Source organism: Pongo pygmaeus, chromosome 5, assembly GCF_028885625.2.
Source record: "Pongo pygmaeus isolate AG05252 chromosome 5, NHGRI_mPonPyg2-v2.0_pri, whole genome shotgun sequence".
NCBI classification, from domain to species: domain Eukaryota; kingdom Metazoa; phylum Chordata; class Mammalia; order Primates; family Hominidae; genus Pongo; species Pongo pygmaeus.
In genome coordinates, this window is record NC_072378.2 from 167,755,758 (window position 1) to 167,777,900 (window position 22,143).

General features: G+C 41.1%; 1 protein-coding gene across 2 annotated transcripts in view; it reads left to right on the plus strand.

Moving 5' to 3' along the window:
- CEP43 (centrosomal protein 43) overlaps positions 1–21,419 on the plus strand; it is a 56,106-nt gene extending 34,687 nt beyond the window's left edge. The window contains exons 9-14 of one of the 2 annotated variants that reach the window (XM_054490540.2): positions 1,453–1,679; positions 3,827–3,939; positions 5,602–5,670; positions 11,622–11,661; positions 12,855–12,951; positions 18,908–21,419. In XM_054490540.2, the coding sequence (XP_054346515.1) occupies positions 1,453–1,679; positions 3,827–3,939; positions 5,602–5,670; positions 11,622–11,661; positions 12,855–12,951; positions 18,908–18,982 (621 nt within the window). In that variant the 3' untranslated portion in view covers positions 18,983–21,419. The remainder of the gene's footprint in view (positions 1–1,452; positions 1,680–3,826; positions 3,940–5,601; positions 5,671–11,621; positions 11,662–12,854; positions 12,952–18,907) is intronic. The other variant, XM_054490544.2, reaches the window with a different exon arrangement.
- The last annotated feature ends 724 nt before the right edge of the window (positions 21,420–22,143 follow it).

Genomic DNA, 22,143 nt, shown 5'->3' on the forward strand with positions numbered 1-22,143 from the left:
TGAGGCAGGAGGATTGCTTGAGCCCAGGAGTTTTAAGACCAGCCTGGATGACATAGTGAGACCCTGTTTCTTAAAAAAAAAAAGAAAAAGAAAGAAAAAAAAAGATGGAGTTAATAATTTTGGACTACATTCCAGATTCCTTGTTTCAATTGAGTGCTTTTTCTAGTACTCCACAGGTATTTTACACAATACTGCTCTCTTTAGTACGCAAGGCTGAATTTTGGGAAATTGCCATTTTTAACCCATAAAGACCACAAATTCATTATAATTTAGCTTAATAGCATAAATATTGAGTTAACCTCTGGAATCAGGCTTTGACTTTGATATTGACCTTACCACTTAACTACCTGGAGACTTTGACAAGTGACATAAATGTCTGTCTCTGTGTTTCCTTATTTATATCCACAGAGATAAAGCTATCTCCAGATCATAGGGCCATTTTGAAGATTAAATGAGATAAGGTGAAGCATTTGAATGTTCTCCATAAATGTTAGCTGCTTTTATTATTACTAGCATTATTTTTTGTTTTCATTATTATTATTAACATAGACCCGTCTAAGGGCAGAAAGAAATCTGACCAAGAATGGAGTGAAAGTTGGCTGTGAAGGTTAGGACTCCCTGAAAACAGAAAAGAAAAGTGGTAACATCACTCTATATCCAAGGGCATGGATAAGGATGATTCAGAATTTTTTTATAACATTGATGTTAATATACATAGGGAAATACACACACACACACACACGTATATATGTCCATGGACATCAAAATGAGGTATAGGTTAGGAAGTCACCCTGGAAGTCAGAATTGAGATAATTATTTTGATTAGCAAATGTTTATGTTAGAAACACGAGTGGTTGAAGGCAGCATCTTTCACCTTGATGCCTGTTGTGTTTAGCACTGGATAGAAAATTGCTATTTTTACTGATGACTACTTTAATGCTTGGTTCATTCATATGAAATAATCTTTCTTTTCTCCTTTAATAGTAATGGTCTCTCCTGATTTCAAGTTGAAAATGTATTAATTTAAGATAATTTATGAAGCAATGACATATGGAAGAGGAGATGGGAAATTGTTTCTCAATGGGAAAGTGTTTATAAATGGGATAGGTATACTAAAGGTATTTCCATTTAGGAAAAGAGGAAAGGAATGGTATTAATATATTTCTCTAATATTTTTCCCCCTTTGAAAGTTTGCCATGTTAGGAATCCTGGGGATGGAGTGATGAATCATGGCATTGCTTTGCAGTTCACGCTGCTGAGAGCTGCCCCCAACACACGCACACACCCACAGACACACACACACACACACACACACAAAGGTTGCACACACACACACAAAGGTTGCACACACACAAACAGGTTTGCTTATGCTCATGAGACTTCTTTTATTATTGAAAATATCTTAAAAGTTTTATCTCACCAAGGAGGCCTTTTCTTTCCCTCTCTTTCTAGAAGGCCAATGATGAGGCCAATCAGAGTGATACAAGTGTCTCTTTGTCAGAACCCAAGAGCAAAAGCAGCCTTCACTTACTGTCCCATGAAACAAAAATTGGATCTTTTCTAAGCAACAGAACTTTAGATGGCAAAGACAAAGCCGGCCTTTGTCCAGATGAAGATGATACGGAAGGAGATTCTTTCTTTGATGATCCCATTCCTAAGCCAGAGAAAACTTACGGTTTGTGAGTAAATGGTTTTTGAGCTATGAGACTAGGGGTTTAAAAATAAGACAAATGTTTTCATTTTATAGTTAAAAAATAATGAACTATGGATGGTTTATAATGGATCCATAAATCTGACTATGCGTTGTTAATGCCTTTCATGTTGTAAAACAATCCCAGGTTTTAGAAAAACCTAGACATGATTTATTCCAACATGTAAGTGTAGATTGAGTGTCAGCCACTTGCCAGGGCTGTTCCAGGGTGGGGTGCAGCAATGATAGAAGAGGGAAGACTCCTGCCCTCAGGAAGCTCATGCTCTGGTGACAAAGTCAGGCAATGAGGGTTATGCTGCGGTGTGTCGGGTGATGAGAGCAGAGCAGTGATGGGAGCCCAAGTGTGTGGTCAGGGCAGGTGCATGTCAGCTGTCCAAATTGGAGGGGGCCTCACTTGGAGGTACCCAGTGAGCAAAGAGGAGGTAAGGGAGTTGCCGTGGGTTGATGGAGCTTTGGGGAGAGGAAACAGACAGCAGGGAGGCGAGTTGGGGGTTGCAGAGAGAGCAAGATGGGGATCGGATGAGGTGGACTCAGAGATGAGGGGCTGAACGGCTTTCCTTTGAGACTGGAAGCCCTGAGGATCTTGATCTGGCGTACATTACAGAAGGATCCCGAGGTTGCTGGGGAAGGTTGGACTTAGAGTTTCCGGGTTGGAGGCCGTTAATGATGGAAAAGGATTTGCCAGTAAGTGCTAGAGAAAAGTAATACGCAGAGCGGCATCACGGTTTTTAGCCTGCAAAACTAGAAGGTTGGAAACACATTAGATGAAGAGTGGCAAGAGCAAGAGTGGATTACACAGACAGGTGGCATGACAGCCTGGAGGCCCCTGTCGCTGTACTAAGTTAGAGAAGATTGCTAGTGGAAATCCAAAGTAGGCTATTGAGTATATGCGTTGGGATTGATGGAGAGGTCTGGGCTGGAGATGTAAATTAGGAGTCATCAGTTTGTAGATAATGTGGGGTGTGGGAAACTACAGAGGATCACCAAGGAAGCAAGTCCTGCACACCTTGAGGCCAGAGTGGGGAGCTAGAAGCAGCAGAGGAGATGGAACCAGGAGAGTGGTGTCTTTGGAGGTGGCGGTAGGGAGGAGTAGCTGTATGATGCCATTGGATTTAGCCATCTGGAGGTCAGTGATGACCTTGACACAGTTTTGTTGGAATGGAGGAGGGGGGTGCGAGGCAGGTTAGAGAATTAGAGTGCGTTCAAGACAGATAGGAAAGGATTGTAGATGAAAAATAGTTTTCTGATGAGTTGTAAAAGTGTGCAGAGGAACGGGATGGTGGCTGGAGGGGCAGGATTTAGGGCTGAAAAACATGTTTAGGTGGGAGAAATAACAGCATGTATGCTGACGAGAGCTGTTCAGCTTTAAAGATGGAAGAATTAATGATGTAAGGGAGTGAGAGGAGAACTCCTGGAGGGCTGCACAGCAATGGAATCCCATGCAGGGGCTTGTGTTTGCTGGAAAAGTGGAGAGCGTGTGGGTCTCATTGTAGGCAGGGGGTGGATATGATGGTGGCACCTGTGCAAGCTGTCACCTGAGTTCATAGTTGAGTGAGGATGGAGGACGGAGGTTGGAGATATGAGGAAAGTGGAGAAAGCATGAAATCTTTCTATAAGAAAGTAAGGCGAGAAGGGACTGTGGAAACCCGGAGGGTTGTTGGGCAGTTTTAGAGGTCCCCTTGAGGTTAGTGGTCATGACTTTAAGGGGAGTTCATCAGCATGGCTGTTTGTGGCTTCTGTAAACAATATTTAATCTGAGAGGTGGCACTTATTTGCTAGTAAACTCCTATATTGTCCCTTGGCTGCATGTCTGGGTAATGGAAAAGGGCTTCTGAAAAAAATCACAGTGAAGAGGTCAATTTAGTTTATATCAAACAGAATTCTAAAGAGAGGTGAGCTGATTTCTTACACCCTGGCTGTGCTGATTGTGGTTGATCTGTAGTTTGCACTCCCTTGGTATACTTTATGGTTTTGAATCTTTAAAGTGTATATTCTTGATTTCCAGCCACTGCGCATATAAAACATCTTTAAGTTGCTTTTGTTTCTATGGCAGAATAAAAGTGTTTAGTGACAGAACGTTAAGAGCACCGATTAACTGTCCTTGTTTCTTGTTAGGAGGAATGAACCTAGGAAGCAAGCAGGAAGCCTGGCCTCACTCTCAGATGCACCCCCCTTAAAAAGTGGACTCAGCTTCCTGGCGGGAGCCCCTTCTTTAAAAGACTCTGAGAGTAAGTGCCCAAAGATGTGGACTTGAATACTCGGGATATTTTTTCTCTAATTAAGCACTATATGATTATTGTTGATTTTTTTTTCCCAGGAAAATCACTAAAATAACCTATCATTTTATCACTCAAAGATATTTCCTGTTAATATTTTGTTGTGTTTTGTTACTTCTAATGTGGTCATATTTTATATGTTGTTTTGTATTCTGGCCCTTCCTATACCTATATACCATCGGAATACTTTTGAGAAGTTGACTTTTTAGCTGATTTTTATTATCTATAGAAATATAATTTTTAAATCGTCTCTCCTTTTTTGGACATTTACAATGATTTGAGTTGGATTTACTTTCAATTAATTTTTAAAAATTTGTTTGGTGATACCACAGTAAGTATCATAAAATGTTAAATAAAAAATTATTCTGCAGATCATTTTCAAGAAGAATGACCTGACATGTCATCGTAAATGCAGCAGAGCTAAAGAGCACTGGTTACACATGGAATAGTCTAGCTCCGGCACCAGTGACTTTCCCACCTCTCCCCACACACAGTGATAGGAATTTAAAAAGCATAGCCCTGAACATGTAGGATGGGCAGAGGTCCTTTGGAAACCGTATCATAGTAAATGTTGTATTTAATTAGCTTAGTGTTTCAGCGCACGTGTACCTCTTTTGAGAAAGTTTCCTAAAGTAGATTCACTAAGAATTTGCAGTATGCGTTTTGCGTAACTGTCCAGTATTTCCGAATCTTTTTGTATTGCTTGATATACTGTGGGACTTCCTAGGGCACATAAGAGAGAGCTGGCCCGTTGCTTCTCTTAAACCAGCCATGTATTTATAATGTCCGCATCCCTTCCCATTTGCTTCTTTCCCGTGGTTACTGCCACCTGTAAGAAAGGAATTCAGGACATCATGAACATGTCATTCTGACACTGATTAGAGAATGATCATGTAGAGAGGACGTTGAGAACAAAGGACTAAAAAACCAGTGAGGATGTCACTTTAGTAAGTGAAATAGCAGTTGCACTGAAGAAAAATTTAGAAGTTCAAAGGAAAAATAAGACTCATGAAAATAATTAACAGTAGTGTATGAATTCATACCTAACAGGGCTGTTTATGGAAAGTGATGTCTTATAATGAGGCAAAAAATGTTTTTTGGTGGTTGTGTTCCAATAAAGTAGTATTGTTTATGGTTTTAAAAAGGGATGTAGCCGGGTGCAGTGGCTCACGCCTGTAATCCCAGCACTTTGGGAGGCCGAGGTGGGTGGATCACCAGGTCAGGAGTTCGAGACCAGCCTATCCAACATAGGGAAACCCTGTCTCTACTAAAAATACAAAAATTAGCCGGGTGTGGTAGCACACGCCTGTAGTCCCAGCTACTTGGAGGGCTGAGGTGGGAGAATCGCTTGAACCCGGGAGGCGGAGGTTGCACTGAGCTGAGACCGTGCCATTGCACTCCAGCCTGAGTGACAGAGTGAGACTCCGTCTCAAAAAAAGGGTTGTGATGCATAGCTTAAGCGTTCATTAATCGCAATTTATTTTTTCCTTAGTTTTAGGTTATTATGCTCCTGTCATAAAGAAGCCCCATATTGAACAACAACAAAAATTGATGTGGTTTGGAGACTGTTGTATTCTAAGTCACTCTAATGCTAATATTTTCTCCTGTTCACAGGTAAAAGGGGAAATACAGTTTTGAAAGATCTGAAATTGATCAGTGATAAAATTGGATCACTTGGATTAGGTAATTAGATTTCTAGTTTATGTGTTGATGGTTTTAAAGTGATTATTTTTAGGATAAGGTTGTAAAAGAAGTGACTCTGTTTACCTACGCTGAGCACCTTCCTGCCGCTGCTCATTCAGCAGGTGTTTGAATGGCTTTTACGTGTTCAAGATTACACGCTATGCGAGAGATGGCTACAGCAACAGCCATCATGTCCTCGTGTACCTCTGTCTTCATGGAGTTTAAATTCTGGTCAGGAAATATGAACATTAAACAGGCGTCTACAGATATTTTGAGTGTAAAAGGGTCAGTATATATGGGTATAGAAATGGCTAGTAGGTTACCTTTGTCCAGTCTTGGCATTCAGGGAAGACCTCTTATCAGAAGTGACTTCTGTGTAGAAGCTTCATGGTTAAGTAGGTGTATAAGAGAGAAGGGAAGATATTTCAGTTCAGACTGAGAAAAATTTGGGCAGAGGCAGAGCCATTTGCTAGATGCTGGTAGTACATGGTCCAGGCCTCAGAGAATTCAGTCTAATGGGGAAACAGACTTATTGAAAGAAAAATTGTGAGATGTGTTCAGTTCTGTTCTATGGAGCAGAAGTTGGTAAGCCTGCCATGTAAGTACATTCATTACTATGGAAGTAAGAGTGTCAATGTGAACATTACTGAGCCCTGGGCCATATGTTGAGAGCACAGTTCTCATTCAGTGTTCTGTTCTGTGCAAGACTGTAGCAGGGTGACAGGCATACTTTAGGCAAACTCATTTATGTAAAGGCAGACTTGCTGACCTGAAGGAAATGGTGCAGCCAGGTCCTCAATGGCCACTTCCTATGCTGTCTGTGGATGTGATGGGATCGCTTCCTGGTCTGTAATCACTCACACATGGAAGCATTGGAAGACAGCTTCACAGGCAGGCTGGGGAGAGAGAAAGCTGTGTCCCCATGTGCTTTTAAAACCCAGCCCTGTCCGAGGGGCAGCTCCGAGAATGCCCTTCCCTCTTCTGGAGAGACATTCTGGATAGTGCAAAGAACTTGGGCTTGGAGTTGAATAGAAGTGACATCTCAGATGTGGCACTGATTGATGGGTAGTGTAGGGAGATAAACTAAACTGCTATTTCCTCATCTCTTAAGTGGAACTAATAACATCTGCCTCGTTTTAAAGAGTAAATAGGATTTAAATATCTCTTCATATGTAAATTAAAGTACAGTGCCTGGCATGGTAGGTGCCTAGTAAATGTTAGTTTTCTTTTTATGTTACTTTGTTCCCCCATTTGCAGAAGAATAAATGTTCCCTGAGCTGCCCGGATTCTTGTTCCACATAGTGCCCTGGAGTCCTGGTAACTGTGCCGCCGTCTGCAATTTGTGCATCCTTGTTGCTGGCTGGCCAGCTAGGTGGGCCTGCCCCCTTTCCCTCCGTTGTGCTTTTCCTGTCAGCTGTGGTCGTGGTTGCCATTAGATGTTCTTTTCCACTCAACCTCAATGGCTAACTGCCACCAGAGGCTTTACTCCTGACCTCTGCACTGTGATGGCTGCCCTGTCCCCTTTGTGTTCTGTTTTTTTTTTCACTTTTGTGGTGTTTCACTCTGTTGCCTAACCTTTTAGCTTTTTTCTCTGACTGCTCTATTCTCTTACCAAAGTGAGGGTTTTCCCGCCTGTTTCTGAGTAGGGAGCTGCTGAGAATTCTCATCCTTAGGAGGGAATGTGGTTGCTGGGGCTGCAGAGTTGCTGGGTACAGGCAGGAGGGTGGTGTGCTCCTTCACTTCACTTTGTCTTGGGACTTAGGCATACGTCGGGTTGGAATTGGGGTAGTTATGCAGGTGAGAACTACCAGTTCACTAGCTGGATGTTTGTCATTTAGCTAGGCATTAAGATTCAGTAGAAATAAAGTTTTATTTCGTTTTGCAACAATGTTGTTTTCTGTTTGGGTTTTTTACATTTTAAATGTACAGTACTCTAGGTATTTTGAGTAATATATAGACAGATGTTAGTGGACCAGCCTAGGAGAATAATGATGTTAATGATAAGTGCCTGGCACTGTACCAAGGAATTATTTTATTTAATTCATATCCTATGAGGTAGGTCTTATTACTATCTCCATTTTTACAGATGAAGAATCTAGGTTAAGTAACTTGCCCAAGGTCATGCTGCTTTTAGAGTCCTGATGCATCACACAGAGCCCTCACCACTGTGTTTTACTGCCTGTATGTTATTTAGACATATTGAAATAATCATTTCAATGGGAACATAAATTCTGAGTTCCAAAGAAATAATCTACAAATAAAGCTTTAGAGCACAATCTGTTTTAGTTTGGCAGACAAATATTAATTAAAGGTGCCCAAATGGAGTGTTTATAGATAGGTTCTTTGCATATTTAAAGCAAGAGTTGCTAAGCTTTTTCTGTAAAGGGCCAAATAGTGTATATTTTAGCCTTTGTGGACGGCATGTACTGTCTCACATAGTCTTTGTGGGTTTTTTTTTAAACAATCTTTAAAAATGTAAAAGCCATTCTTAGTTCACAGGCTGAACAAAAGCAGGTCATCAGCCAGAGGCAAGAATGAAAGTAAGGAAAGCAGAAGGCTGTCAGGAAGTCCAGGCCAAAGATGACTGGGGTAAGGGCAGATAAGACAGAGGGTATGGGATGGGGAGGAGAGACTGTCAAAAAATGAAGAAAACAAGAATCCTTGGCCTGAGGGCCAAAATTTGCTGACCCTTAAAGTAATGTAGTACAGGTTGAGTATCCCTTAATGCAAATGCTTGGGACCAGAAGTGTTTCAGAATCTAGATTTTTTTGGATTTTGCAATGTTTGCATTTTTCTTACCAGATGAGCATCCCAAATCTGAAAATCTGAAAGTCCAAAATGCTCCAATGAGCAGTTTCTCTGAGCGTCACGTCAGCACTCAGAAAGTTTTGGATTTCATTCAAGTTTGGATTTCAAATTTTTGAATTTGGGATGCTTAACCTATATGTATTCTGTTAATCATTTTGACACTGGCTTAAATTATTGTAATACTAAACAATACATAACCAAGAAGTCAGAATCTAATGTGTTATAGCACATTATTCAGTAAATATCTTTGTCTCATGTGTCTGTCTGAAGAGACCACCAAGCAGTCTTTGTGTGAGCAACATGGCTGTTTATTTCACGTGGGTGCAGGTGGGCTGAGTCCGAAAAGAGAGTCAGCAAAGGGTGGTGGCATTATCATTAGTTCTTACAGGTTTTGGGATAGGCGGTGGAGTTAAGAGCAATGTTTTGGGGGAAAGGGGTGGATCTCACAAAGTACATTCTCAAGGGTGGGGAGAATTACAAAGAACCTTCTTACGGGTGGGGGAGAGTATAAAGAACTTTCTTAAGGGTGGGGGAGATTACAAAGTACATTGATCAGTTAGGGTGGGGCAGAAACAAATCACAATGGTGGAATGTCATCAGTTAAGGCTATTTTCACTTCTTTTGTGGATCTTCAGTTGCTTTAGGCCATCTGGATATACACATGCAGGTCACTGGGGATATGATGGTTTAGCTTGGGCTCAGAGGCCTGACAAATCTTGTGTTTTGAATTGGCTACAAATGCTGGCAGGTGGGGAATCCAGTTAGCTTCCTTTAAATCCACATTGCAGCCACAGCTGTCCTCGCTGTCTCAGCTCAGTGTCCACCTCTGCTCTCCTCACTGGCCTTCACACATAGGAACACTATGATGGGTCCTTGGAGGCTGACATTTTAGTAGCTGCCACTGCTGGTTTTACTTAGTGCTTGCAAACCAGCCACATACGTAGTTTGTTTAATCGGATTTCCACTTCTCCTTCTTGGCCCTGACAGTGCCTGGTTTCTGTCAAGCACTTGCAGCCCTTTAACCTTTGAGGCTACAGTGGAGTCGAGCTCTTGATTCTCAAGAGGAGAGGAAGCTCCTGACTGCTTATGATCAGGGATTTCCAGTTCATTACTGGGCAAGGTTTGGATGTAGCAGTAACAAGGATTCATGTTTTCTTCATTTGCTGATATTCTTCCCACCCCATGTCATCTACCCATCTGTCTTATCTGTGGGACACCTGCCTTGACCCAAGCCTTTACCCCTGTTATCTTTGGCCTGGACTTTCTGACAGCCTTCTGCTTTCCTTACTTTCATTGTTGCCTCCTATACACACATTTCTTCTGGCGTGGTACGATTATCTCTGGGAAAACAGAAGTGAGATAGTGCTTCCCTGCACTTTTTCACTCCTGTCTTCCCCCACCCCACCCCACCCCAGACAGCTTCCCTTTGTATTCAGGCTAAGATCCTTATTGCAACCAACCAAGCCCTAATGATCCGGCTTCTGCCAACCCCTCTGATCGCCACTCCTTTTTTCTTCCTCCACCCATTCTGTCCCCCAAATTCATTGTTTTATGGTTGTATGGCTTCCTTACTGGCGGTTTTTAAATTTGTTTTGAGACGGTATTTTAAAACTGAAAATTTTAAAAATAAAATAAATTTTTAATTTTTGAGGGGGTCTTGCAATGTTGCCCAGGCTGGTCTCAAACTCCTGGGTGCAAGTGATCCTCCTGCCTTGGCCTCCCAAGTAGCTGGATTACAGATGTGCGTCACTGCTCTGGGCTGCACTGGTGGTTTTTCAAACCACCGCACCCTCCCCCACCTCAGGGCCTTTCACATGTTTCCTCTTCTTGGAACACACTGTCCCCAATAATTTGTACCTCTGCAACCTAGGTTTCCACTCAGTTGCTACCTTGGAGTTCTTCCCAATTGCACTAGCAGTATTTGGTTTGTTCCACTGTTCCTCTTCACTAGAGTGTTTGCTCCTTGAGATCAGAGATACTATCTTAGTCATTGCTATACCTCTAGGGGACCTAGTCTTCACTCACCTCCTTGATAAATTAATCATAGGATTTGGCTGTAAGAGAATTACCTTGTCTAACTGTCTGGACAGAGCTCAAATCCCCTCAGCAGTCTGACCGATTTAGAGACAGTCCAGCCTTAATCTGAGGGAAGATTGAGGACAAGGCCCGCAGGGTCTTCGAACGGCTCTCTGTCATGCCAGGTCTTCTTTTTGTGATCCGCATCTTCTGCATGTGGCTGTACATACTTCCTGGGTCTTTCAGAGGCCATCCATTCACGTTTTAAGTTGTCTCTCATGTGCCTCCAAGTCTGCTTTTAGGCTGACAACGCTTTTTCCTTATCTAGCCCTCAGAAGTCCTGGGAGGGAAGGGCTGCTGATTTGCAAATTTGTCCTTTGTAACCTTAAGTTGATCTGAAGGTGCCCACTCTGTCAGAGGCTCATGGTGCACTTTGAGAAACTGGTAACACTGCCTCACTATTCACCATCCCACCTTCATTCAGTTGCCTTTTATTAAGATATTACTGTGGACCAAGGTATCTGTTAAGCACATCATGTACCTGAATCCTTATGTTAACTCTGATTGGTGTGGCTTTGGCTGTACGTCAGAGCTGAGGACATGGCCAAGAAAGGGCACCTCACATTCCCAGGTCGCAGAGCTGTTGAGTGGCAGGTCTGAGGCCTGAGCCCGGCTCTGTCTGACTGAAGGTGCCCTTATTTGCTGTGCTCTATGGCCTCTTCATACCTCATGAGTGTTTTTTAACTTTTATAACAAAACAATTAGCGTGTTGAAAACGCTCAGTAGTTCCTCTAGTACCTAGAGGGGATTGATGATGACTTGCTATTGCTATACGCCATTAAGTCAAGGGACCTTATTAATGGTGAGTGTGCCCGATGTTAATTGCCTTAGAGTACCTGGAGTAAAGATGAGGTGTTAACCACATTTTATAGTCACTTGTAACAGTTTATTCTTAGGTATTTCATTTGTCATTTGTCTTCATATTATATATGCTTAAAATGTTATTTCTAGTCTGGGACTTTTTAAATGATGCAATATAATTAATTTTTTTTAAGGAAATGTGTGTTTAATGGTAGGTAAATTGTGACGCACGTTAGATATAACATATCTTTTCTTAAACTTATCAGGAACTGGAGAAGACGATGACTATGTTGATGATTTTAACAGGTAAGAAAAACTATTGGGCAAATATATAAATATATACATATTTGTAAACAATTTCCCAACATAGACAAGACAAAATTACATTTGGTGCTTATTTTAGTGTATTTGATTCTGTTGTTCATATTGATTGAAGGTGAAGAAAAGAATCCAAAATTAAATATTTGATTTTAGAGCATGTTTTTGATTTTACATTAGAATATAGACAGTCACATTATGTTCAGGAAACTTGGTAAGAAGAAGAGAAACATTGAAGAATTAACTGAGAAGTTGTTTAGAAGCAGTTCAGTTGCCGTGTCATAAGTGCTGATTTTCTTTTCCTTCCATACCTTTTTGTGGCAGGAATTGTCTCCATTTGACTTAAAATAATTATGCTCTCAAATTAGTCTTTTGATTCAGATCACATTTCCTAATATGTGGATATGTGGTCTGCCCTAGTAAGATTGCCATTCTTTTTTGAGATAGAGTCTTACTCTGTTGCCCACGCTGGAGTGCAGTGGCGCGATCTGGGCTCACTGCAACCTCCTTCTCCTGGGTTCAAGCCATTCTCCTGCCTCAGCCTCCTGTGTAGCTGGGATTATAGGTGCGTGCCTTTACGCCTGGCCAATTTTTGTATTTTTAGTAGAGACGGAGTTTTGCCATGCTGGTCTTGAACTCCTGACCTCAAGTGATCCACCCACCTGGGCCTTCCAAATTGCTGAGATTACAGACAAGAACCACCGTGCCCTGTCGATTCCTTTCTTATACACAGAAAGATAATATGTAATGTAGAAGTAATATTTGTTATGGATATGATTCGAAATTTTAAATTAGATGCCTGAAAAATTTATTTAATTGACAGGTTATCTTTCCAATTGGAAGTCTGTATTTTTTTTTTTATAATTTATTATACAGTTTTTGAGAAAGAGCATGATGTAGTAGATGAAATTGTAAAAATCTGGGTTTGTTTCTTTCTTGCTATTGTGACCAAAGTCACTGCTTTGAATCTCCTCATCTGTTACATTGACTTGACTGCTGCTGCCCTTGCTACATTATTTTAAGGGTCAAGCAAGAAAATATGTATGAAATTAATTATAGTTAATATTATATTTTACTTAAAGGATTAAAAGAAATATCTGAATGTTTAAAGAATGGTAGTTAATCTCTTTAAATGTTTATTTTCAGAGTTCTTATTTTTTTTTTTCCCCTTCTGAAATTAGTACCAGCCATCGCTCAGAGAAAAGTGAGATAAGTATTGGTGAAGAGATAGAAGAAGACCTTTCTGTGGAAATAGATGACATCAATACCAGTGATAAGGTATGGTGTTCTGCATTTCCCATAGAGTGCTTTTTTTTAACCTATTTGTTGATTTACTGTAAAGCTTCAAAATTCATACTAATTAGTAGAAAAACAGTTGAAAATTATGAAAAGTCATGACAGAGACCTGGCTCGAGTTTATAAAGAATGTCTTTGATGAATGTGTAAGATTGGTTTTGGTTGTCACTTCCTTTGGTAGGCAGGTCTCGCTGGTGAAATGCCTGAGGATTATTCCTGGGGCACTGGGATTGCTGTGGATTAAGAGGGATCAGGGTGGGTCAGGCCTAGTGAGAATTGACTACCTGGTGTCATAGGTGGAAGTCAGTATAGGGCACTGTGATCACAGGAGGAAGCTGAGCCTGGAGTGCAGAAAGTGTGGTCGTCTTGGCCAGTTGTGACATCTGAACATGCAAGCCAGGCTGGGCTAAAATCCACAGGAGACAAGACAGTAGGCCATAAAGTTAGAGTCCGTATTTGAGATCCAAACTTGACCTTTTTATGTGGGCGGAGAACAGAAGATCCTTCGATGGTGAGCTGTAGCATTGCAGGGTCACCTGTCAGTACCCACATCAAGCTGTCCCCAGCTCAGACAAGTCTACCAGTCAGGTTGGAGGTTGCCATGGCTGGGTGGGGACTTGCTTTCCGGAACGAGGTGGGATTCTCCAAGCGCTGTGATTGTCACACAGGGAGAAGGCCTTTGAGAGAGGTAGCGTTTACAATGCAACCACACAATCTAAGTCAGCGACATCCGTGTTTGCATTCTTATTCTTTCATATATTTTCTTAGTTAAGCTTTAACCTTTGACCCTCAGTTTCTTTACTTGTAAGATGAAAGTATTAATACCTATGTGATAGGATTATTTTGAAGGTTAAATGATAATATATAAAGCACTTCTCTAATTCCTGATGTATTATACCCTTATAATTATACATTTAGCTTTCTCTTTTCACCCTGCATCATCCTAAAGAGGCCTGAAAAATGCTGCTTTAAAGTTATACCAAAGAAACTATGAAGGATTCTTTAAATATGAGGTAGAGGACTCGAATAAATGACTGTTAAACTAGGATTTGTGAAATGACGTGGGTTGAAGAGGAGGTGTGGCATCCCTTTGCCATTGGGGGCCTTGGATGGCGTCCAGGAGTCTGGGCTTTGTTAGACTGCTTCTCACTGGGTCCTACTCACTGGGTTTGGCACATCAATGTTCCTAGGAGTTTTCACTTAAAAGCTTAAATTTAGATAATTTTGCCATTTACATAGAATGGACTTTGACAGTCAGTGTACTTCATTAGGAAGCATTTTCTAAAGCCTTCTGTGCAGAGAATTGAAACTGGGCACCTGGGGAACACAAAAGCATTTGAATTCTTTGCAGTAAGAATACAGCAGGCAGTTTGGTCACCTTTCAGCCAAGGTGACCAAAACCAGTGTCCATTAAGCACCTACTATTTAGAGGACACAGGGCTGGGGATGTGGGAGTGTGAGGAAGGAGATAGCTCAGTGGAATGGGCAAGTTCTGTAAGTTCATCACATCTGGGTTTGAGTCCTGGAGCTGCTACTTACCACTCACAAATTTGGCCAGGTTATTTAACGTTTTTTTTTTTTTTTTTTTGAGACGGCGTCTTGCTCTGTCGCCCAGGCTGGAGTATGCAGTGGCACGATCTCAGCTCACTGCAAGCTCCGCCTCCTGGGTTCACGCCATTCTCCTGCCTCACCCTCCTGTGTAGCTGGGACTACAGGTGCCCGCCACCACGCCCAGCTATTTTTTTGTATTTTTTATAGAGACAGGATTTCACCGTGTTAGCCAGGATGGTCTCGATCTCCTGACCTCGTGATCTGCCTGCCTCGGCCTCCCAAAGTGCTGGGATTACAGGCGTGAGCCACCGCGCCCAGCAAGTTATTTAACTTTTGGGGCCTTGGGTCTCACATCTGTTTTGCAAGAGAGATGGTGGTAGTGAAAATTAGAGGTAAGCGTGTAAAGCATATAGCTCAGTGCTTAACAGAATAGGCATTCAAGAAATGGTATCTAATACTATTATTGATTGTAGTCACAATAGACATTTCTGTCGTAGGCACAGATATGGACTTCTTCCCTCAAATTTATGCAGGATCAGAGAGAGAAAAGCCATGTACACAAACATAGGAAAGTCAAGATAAAAAGTGACAAGTGCCATAAAATGCCAGTCATTCATGGGCCATGAAAATTCAGAAGCAGGAACTGATATTTGACTGGGATTTTGAAAGATGACTCTGACTTGGTTCTGCGAGGGCTGAGGAGGAACATGGTAAGCGCCATGAGAACAGAAGGGAGATCCCGGGACGTGTCAGTGCTGCCCTGATTCCAGAGCTTCACTGGAGGGCGCTGTGTGAAGAGACAGAATGTTGGGAGGAGCAGGGTTGTTAGAAGGTGACTTTGAACCAGAAATGACAGAGGATGAACTAGGAGCAGAGGCCCTGGGGAGGGTAGTCTCTGCATGGGAGCCAGCACGAGCAAAGACATAGGTAGATGTTGGAAGAAGAGGGCCACACGTTCCTAAGGGACAGAACATAAGTGTGCATCCCAGGTTTCTGTTAATGCATAGCAATCTAATTCAGCAAACGTGAACATTTACACTTCATAAAACTTTTCAAAATCTTACAAAAAGTTCCCGTCGATTTGTATGAAGCTTGCTATCACAGGGATCCTTTGTTTCCCTTTCAAGACTCAAAATGTACGTTTTAGATATTTTTATTTTGTGATGTAAAATCTATTTTTATAGTTTTGAACTAAGTTGGTCCCTTTGAGTTCTTATTCTAAAACTAATGAGGCATGAAAGCCGCCTTTTTTTTTTTTTTTTTTTGAGACAGAGTCTCAGTCTGTTGCCTAGGCTGGAGTGCAATGGCTGGATCTTGGCTCACTGCAGCCTCTGCCTCCTGGGATCAAGCAATTCTACCTTAGCCTTCTGAGTAGCTAGGACCACAGGCATGTACCACCATGCCCGGCTAGTTTTTGTATTTTTAGTAGAGACAGGGTTTCACCTATGTTAGCCAGGCTGGTCTCAAACTCCTGGCCTCATGTGATCCCCCCGCCTTGGCCTCTCAAAGTGCTGAGATTACACACGTGAGTCACTGTACCTGGCGGAAAGGCTTTATTAAATAGCCATTTATTTCTAGTTAGCTTTTGTTCATTCAGTTTTCTTTCTTGGTAACTACCTTAAATGAAGCTGTTCTTCTTGGAGTTTCTGGTTATTACTGTGGTCTTTTCTTTGCCTTAAAGCAAAACTAAATTAGTGACCTCCAATAACTGAATTATCTAGATTAAGATCGTTTTCAGTCCGTGATTTTTCCTGTATTCACTCTTGTCTGTAGTTTAGCATTGGTATTAATACAACACTCAATTACTTTGTAAACGAAATGGAATACCTTACTGATTTCACTCTGTAATAGTGATGGGAGGAGAAAATTACAGTTCCAAGGTATCAGAGTCTGTTTTACAATCTGTCTGCAAGCTTTTCTGACTTTTCAGTTTTTGTGTAAATTGGATTTGAATTGAATGCATAAGAACTGTAATTAAGATTCCTAGTAATTTTCTTTGTGAGATAGTTTTACAGTAAGACTATGGACCAAGAGAAAGGGCAAGGACTTATTTGTTGAAAAGGATTGTACTTATAACTTAAATTTCTGAATATCCGAAGAATAACAAAATGAGAGAATATGGGGGGGGCAGATGAACAGACACATAAAAGCATCTCACAGTATCTCGGGATGGAACTGTTGCATCTCTACAAGATGTTCCTATTCTTGCGTGTTATTATCTGGCCCAGGTGTTGGCACACTTGTTCTCTAAAAGGCCACGTAGTGAATATTTTAGGCTTTGCAGGCCGTAACTACTGCACCTTGCCATTGTATGGAGAAGACAGCCATAGATGATGCCTAAGAATGTGGGTGTGGCTGTGGCTGTGGCTGTCCCCTGGTCTGTCGCCACAACGATGAGTCTAGGTGGGACTGGGAAGGTTGGGTTCTGTCCTTGTTCAGCTGTCAGTGGGACCTGCCCAGCTGTATGTGCTATATTCTGGAGCCTGTATCTTCACCCGTGGTTTTTTCCTTACTTAAGAAATGTTTTCCCAGCCTGCATTATGCTTATATATCTATTAATATTTCCTTTCTCCATTATCATAAGTTGTTTATACAAATGAATAGATATAAGTTGGCTAATAGGTTAACTTTCCAGTTTAAAGTAGTTTAAACAGAAGTAAAAATCAGTCATTTCTTACAACACTTTGTGAACCCGGGGCTGGGAGTCTGAGACTCCATGGGCCGTCGTGTCTGCCCTTCTGTTTTTACTTCAGCCTCCAAAAGGACTCATGATCTGGCTTCAGGTGGCACAGTGTTAAAGTGTGTCACACCATGTCGAGTTTGATGTTAGAAACTTAACGTTCTATACCATCATATGAAAACATAAGAAGGGATAGTTTCCAGATTATACATTTTAAAGAATTTTTGTGAAATTTAACGTGGGTAAATTATGGTTTTAGAGTTAGCAGTTCATAGAGTGGTACTTCCTGTGAACAGAATCATACATTGGGACTATGCTCAGGTAAAGAAGTTTAATACAATTTTTCACTAATTTGTTTCTTAGATTAAATTGGAATAATGTCTAAGATATGTTTTATTTTAAATTTTCACTTGAAATATTTGAGAGTAATCATAAAACATTGGACTCAAAAGATTGTACTAACTTATTAGACATGATTTTAGGCAAATCGCTTCTCAACACAGGTTTAAATATGAGTTGGTTTATGAAGTATAAAGTAATACTTTAATTACAGCAACAGTTTTTTTAATTTTTAGTTTTTTTATTTCTGATTTCCATAGGTTTTGGGGGAACAGGTGGTGTTTGGTTGCATGAATCAGTTCTTTAGTGGTGATTTGTGAGATTTTGGTGCACCCATCACCCTAGCAGTACACACTGGGCCCAATTTGAGCCTTTTATCCCTCACCCTCCTCCCACTCTTTCCCTGGAGTCCCCAGAGTCCGTTGTATCATTCTTATGCCATTGCATCCTCATAACTTAGCTCCTGCTTGTAAATGAGAAGATGTGGTGTTTGCTTTTCCATTCCTGAGTTACTTCACTTAGAATAATGGTCTCCAGTTCCATCCAGGTTGCTGCAAATTCCAATATTTTGTTACTTTTTTTTTTTTTTTTTTTGAGTTGGAGTCTCGCTCTGTCGCCCAAGCTGGAGTGCAATGGCACAATTTTGGCTCACTCCAAGCTCTGCCTCCCGGGTTCAAGCGATTCTCCCACGTTCAAGCGATTCTCCCGCCTCAGCCTCCCAAGTAGCTGGGACTACAGGCACCCGCTATATTGTCCAGCTAATTTTTGCATTTTTGTAGAGACAGGGTTTCACCATGTTGGCCAGGCTGGTCTTGAACTCCTGACCTCAGGTGATCCGCCTGCCTCAGCTTCCCAGAGTGTTGGGATTGCAGGCATGAGCCACTGCGCCTGGCCTATTTGTTCCTTTTTGTGGCTGAGTAGTATTCCATGGTATGTATATACCACAATGTCTTTATCCACTTGTTGATTGATGGGCATTTGGGCTGGTTTCATGTTTTTGCAATTCCAAATTGTGTTGCTGTAAACATGCATGTGCAAGTATCTTTTTCATATAATGACTTCTTTTCCTCTGGGTAGATACCCAGTAGTGGGATTGGTGGATCAAACAGTAGTTCTACTTTTAGTTCTTTAAGAAATCTCCACACTGTTTTCCATAGTGGTTGTACTAGTTTACATTCCCACCAACAGTGTAAAAGTGTTCCCTTTTCACCACATCCTCACCGACATTTATATTATTTTTTGATTTTTTGATTATGGCCATTCTTGCAGGAGTAAGGTGGTATCTCATTGTGGTTTTGATTTTTTAAAATAACTTAAGACTACTCACATTCTGACACTTAATTATTTTCTTTCTTTTGAACAACAAAGCTTGATGACCTCACACAAGATCTGACTGTATCCCAGCTCAGTGATGTTGCGGATTATCTGGAAGACGTTGCATAGACACGAAGAAGAAAGTATTCTAATTAACAAGGACAGAGGACTGACCGGTTCCATTTTTTTTTTTTTTCCAGACAATCACTCAGCTGGAATGTCTGCTCTTTATTGGTGCCTTGCATTTCAAAAACACTGCAGATATTTTTTAAAAGTAATTTTCATTTTACTAAACAAAATACTTCCTATTTGAGCCCATGTGTGGAAGATTTAATATTCTTAATTTAACTGTACATTTCTTTTTGGAAATTGATGATCTACACTCAGTTTCATTACAGGGAAGGAACCCATGAAAACATCAGTGTTAAGAGCATGATGAAAGGTGTCAATAAAGCCGTAGGATCGCACAACCCTTTGTGTGTGTGGCTGCTGGTACGTGTGATCTTTGAAAACCTTGGCTTTAGCCCTCTGGAATCAGAGCTTACCCACCATAGTATATTTTGATATTAGGTGGCTCTACACATAGTTGGCAAAATGACTTGGTAAATTTGTAATACTGAAGTATATTAGTAGAAGTTAAATTTGATGTGTCAACTTTATTTTGTATTTCCTTCCATTTGGAAGGTTTGTTAGACCATTAAGGTTATATTAAAGTACTCTTTTGTGTGCTATTTAGTTTTGCTTGTTTTAAAGAAATCTAGAAGTGGTTATGAGTTTTAATTCATAGAATTGTCAATAACATAACATTTGCAATTGTCATTCCTCCTGTTTTAGTCGTAGGTTCTCTTCATTATAATTTATTATTTGTAAAGATTCCTTGAAACATATTCAGTACCAAAATGCATCTGAAACCATTAAGCAGTGCTTTTATTTCAGATCTGTAAGTTAATTGTATTAAAATCCAAATTGGAATGAAATAGTAGTAATGGCCTAAGACCATGTTCAGTTTGACAAGCTTTATATACTGTACATAATTTCATTGTAACCCTTAAAAAATAGAGCCAATAATAGAATTTCCGCAGTCTCATTTATACGGTTAAAGCATTATTGCTATTATGTAGGTCACGGACATTTATAATACTAAAGTATTTTAAAATGTGCAAGTAGAAAAAAACAGAAAGTGATGCATGCATATTTATATATAAGTAAAGCTAGGATTGTGCTGTTTTTGCACTTTATAATTTCAATTAAGTTGTAGCTTTTTACTACAAGTTACCTTTATTAGTAAAAGGAGCAAATTAGACCTAATTCATTGATCTCGGTTAAGTGAGCAGACTGCATGACTTGTGTAATGCCAGTTTCTCATTTCATATTAGCCTAAATATTACAGAAATTACTCCTTGGGCTCTAAAATGTAGAGGGAATGAAAATGTAAGGATTAAGGCTGGGTAACAGAATCTGGCTTTTTAAAATTTAAGTGAAACTGAGCTGTAAACATCAAGAGGAAGTAGGACATAAACTGGGCCGGTACAGCCTGGAAGCCCTGTGTATTTCTGCCCTCCGTCTGTGAGCTGCTATCTCACTCTCCTTCAGCTCTTCATGTCTTAGTAAACAGCACCACGTGCAGATGTAATCTTGTTGCAGTCCCCCAGTGTGGTTGTTATAAAATGCATTTCTTTGTAAGTCATCTCTGTAAACAGTCACTTTCTAAAAGCACTATAGTTCTGGTCGCCTGGAATCTGGATCACATGTATGATTTATTTTTAATATTTGATAGGAACTAGGTTTCAGTGAAATGATTTGAAAGCATAGCAGGATGTGGCTTTTTAAATTTATGAAACTTTCGAACAGTAGCAACTGAAATTTGTTACTTTTCTGTTATGCAGAGTATCAGACCTTTTGATAATATTTGGGAGGGTAAGAGAAATATGCCAAATGTGAAACTTTTTTGTCAGCACTACATGCATCTTTTTTTTTGCGGGGGGCAGGGGGGACGGAGTCTCACTGTGTCACTCAGACTGGAGTGCAGTGATGTGATCTCGGCTCACTGCAACCTCCGCCTCCCGGGTTCAAGCGATTCTCCTGCCTCAGCCTCCTGAGTAGCTGGGATTACAGGTGCACACCACCACACCCAGCTAATTTTTGTATTTTTAGTAGAGATGGGGTTTCACCATGTTGGTCAGACTGGTCTTGAACTCCTGACCTCGTGATCCTCCTGCCTTGGCCTCCCAAAGTGCTGGGATTACCGGTGTGAGCCACTGCACCTGGCCAGTACTATATCCATTTTATTGAATAATTTTGAATGACTTAAAGTTCAACTATGAAAAAGCTTTCTTTTCACATGTACTTTTTGATTAGGTATTATCAACTTATTAAACTTGAAGATGTGAAGTGACAGGTTTTGCATGTGATGAGTGTTTTCTGTTAAAAAATAAATATTGAAATATTAACCCATGAAATACATTTTTATGGTAACCTATGTTTTACAGTGGAGTTTTAAAAATGCTAGGTCTTTCATTTTATTGATAACTACAAATGAATAAAAAGCATTTATTCTCTTTGTTGATATTCGGTTGTGCTTTTATACTTTATGTTGGATGACAGCCTGTGGGCAGTTGTGTAGATGCCGCCATTAGTCCCTGCCTCATGCTTGCCCACAGCTCTTCCTCCCCTCCTTACTTCCCTCTCCTGCGCATGCACCAGAGCTGGGCCAGCCCACTGCCGCACAGCCTCTGCACCTGAGCTTGCCAGAGCCCTTCCTGTCTCAAGGTGTGATACTTGCCCCTCCTTGTCTGGAATGTGCTTCCCCTAGAACTGCATGAAGCTGGTTTGTTTCAGTCTCATGTTGCAAGATGCTTCCAGACCTAAGGGAGATGTCCATTCTCCTCCCTGTCGCTGCCCCACCGCTTCCATGTACCCCTTTTATTCATCTCAGCATGCTCTGCAATGGTCTTGCTTACTGTGTGTGTATGTGTGTGTGTGTTTTAACTATGAGCTCGAGAGAACAGGGATTTTCTTTTAAAACCGCTGTGTACCTGGCACAACATTTGTCCCCTAGTATGAGCTCGGTATCTTTGGGGCTGGAAACAGGCTTGAGCACTGACATGGGGCCTGGAGAATGTGGTTTCTGGCTAGGCAGCTGCGACAATCTACAAAATCTGGGGGGAAAGCTGTCGTTACCCTAAACCTGGAGAGGTCCTAGGTTCAAGTCTGCAGGAAGGGGATCTGGTTCAGGAGAATGCCGTCCTGGGAATTTGCCCCACCCACCAAGCTCAGCTGGAGCAGGGCCT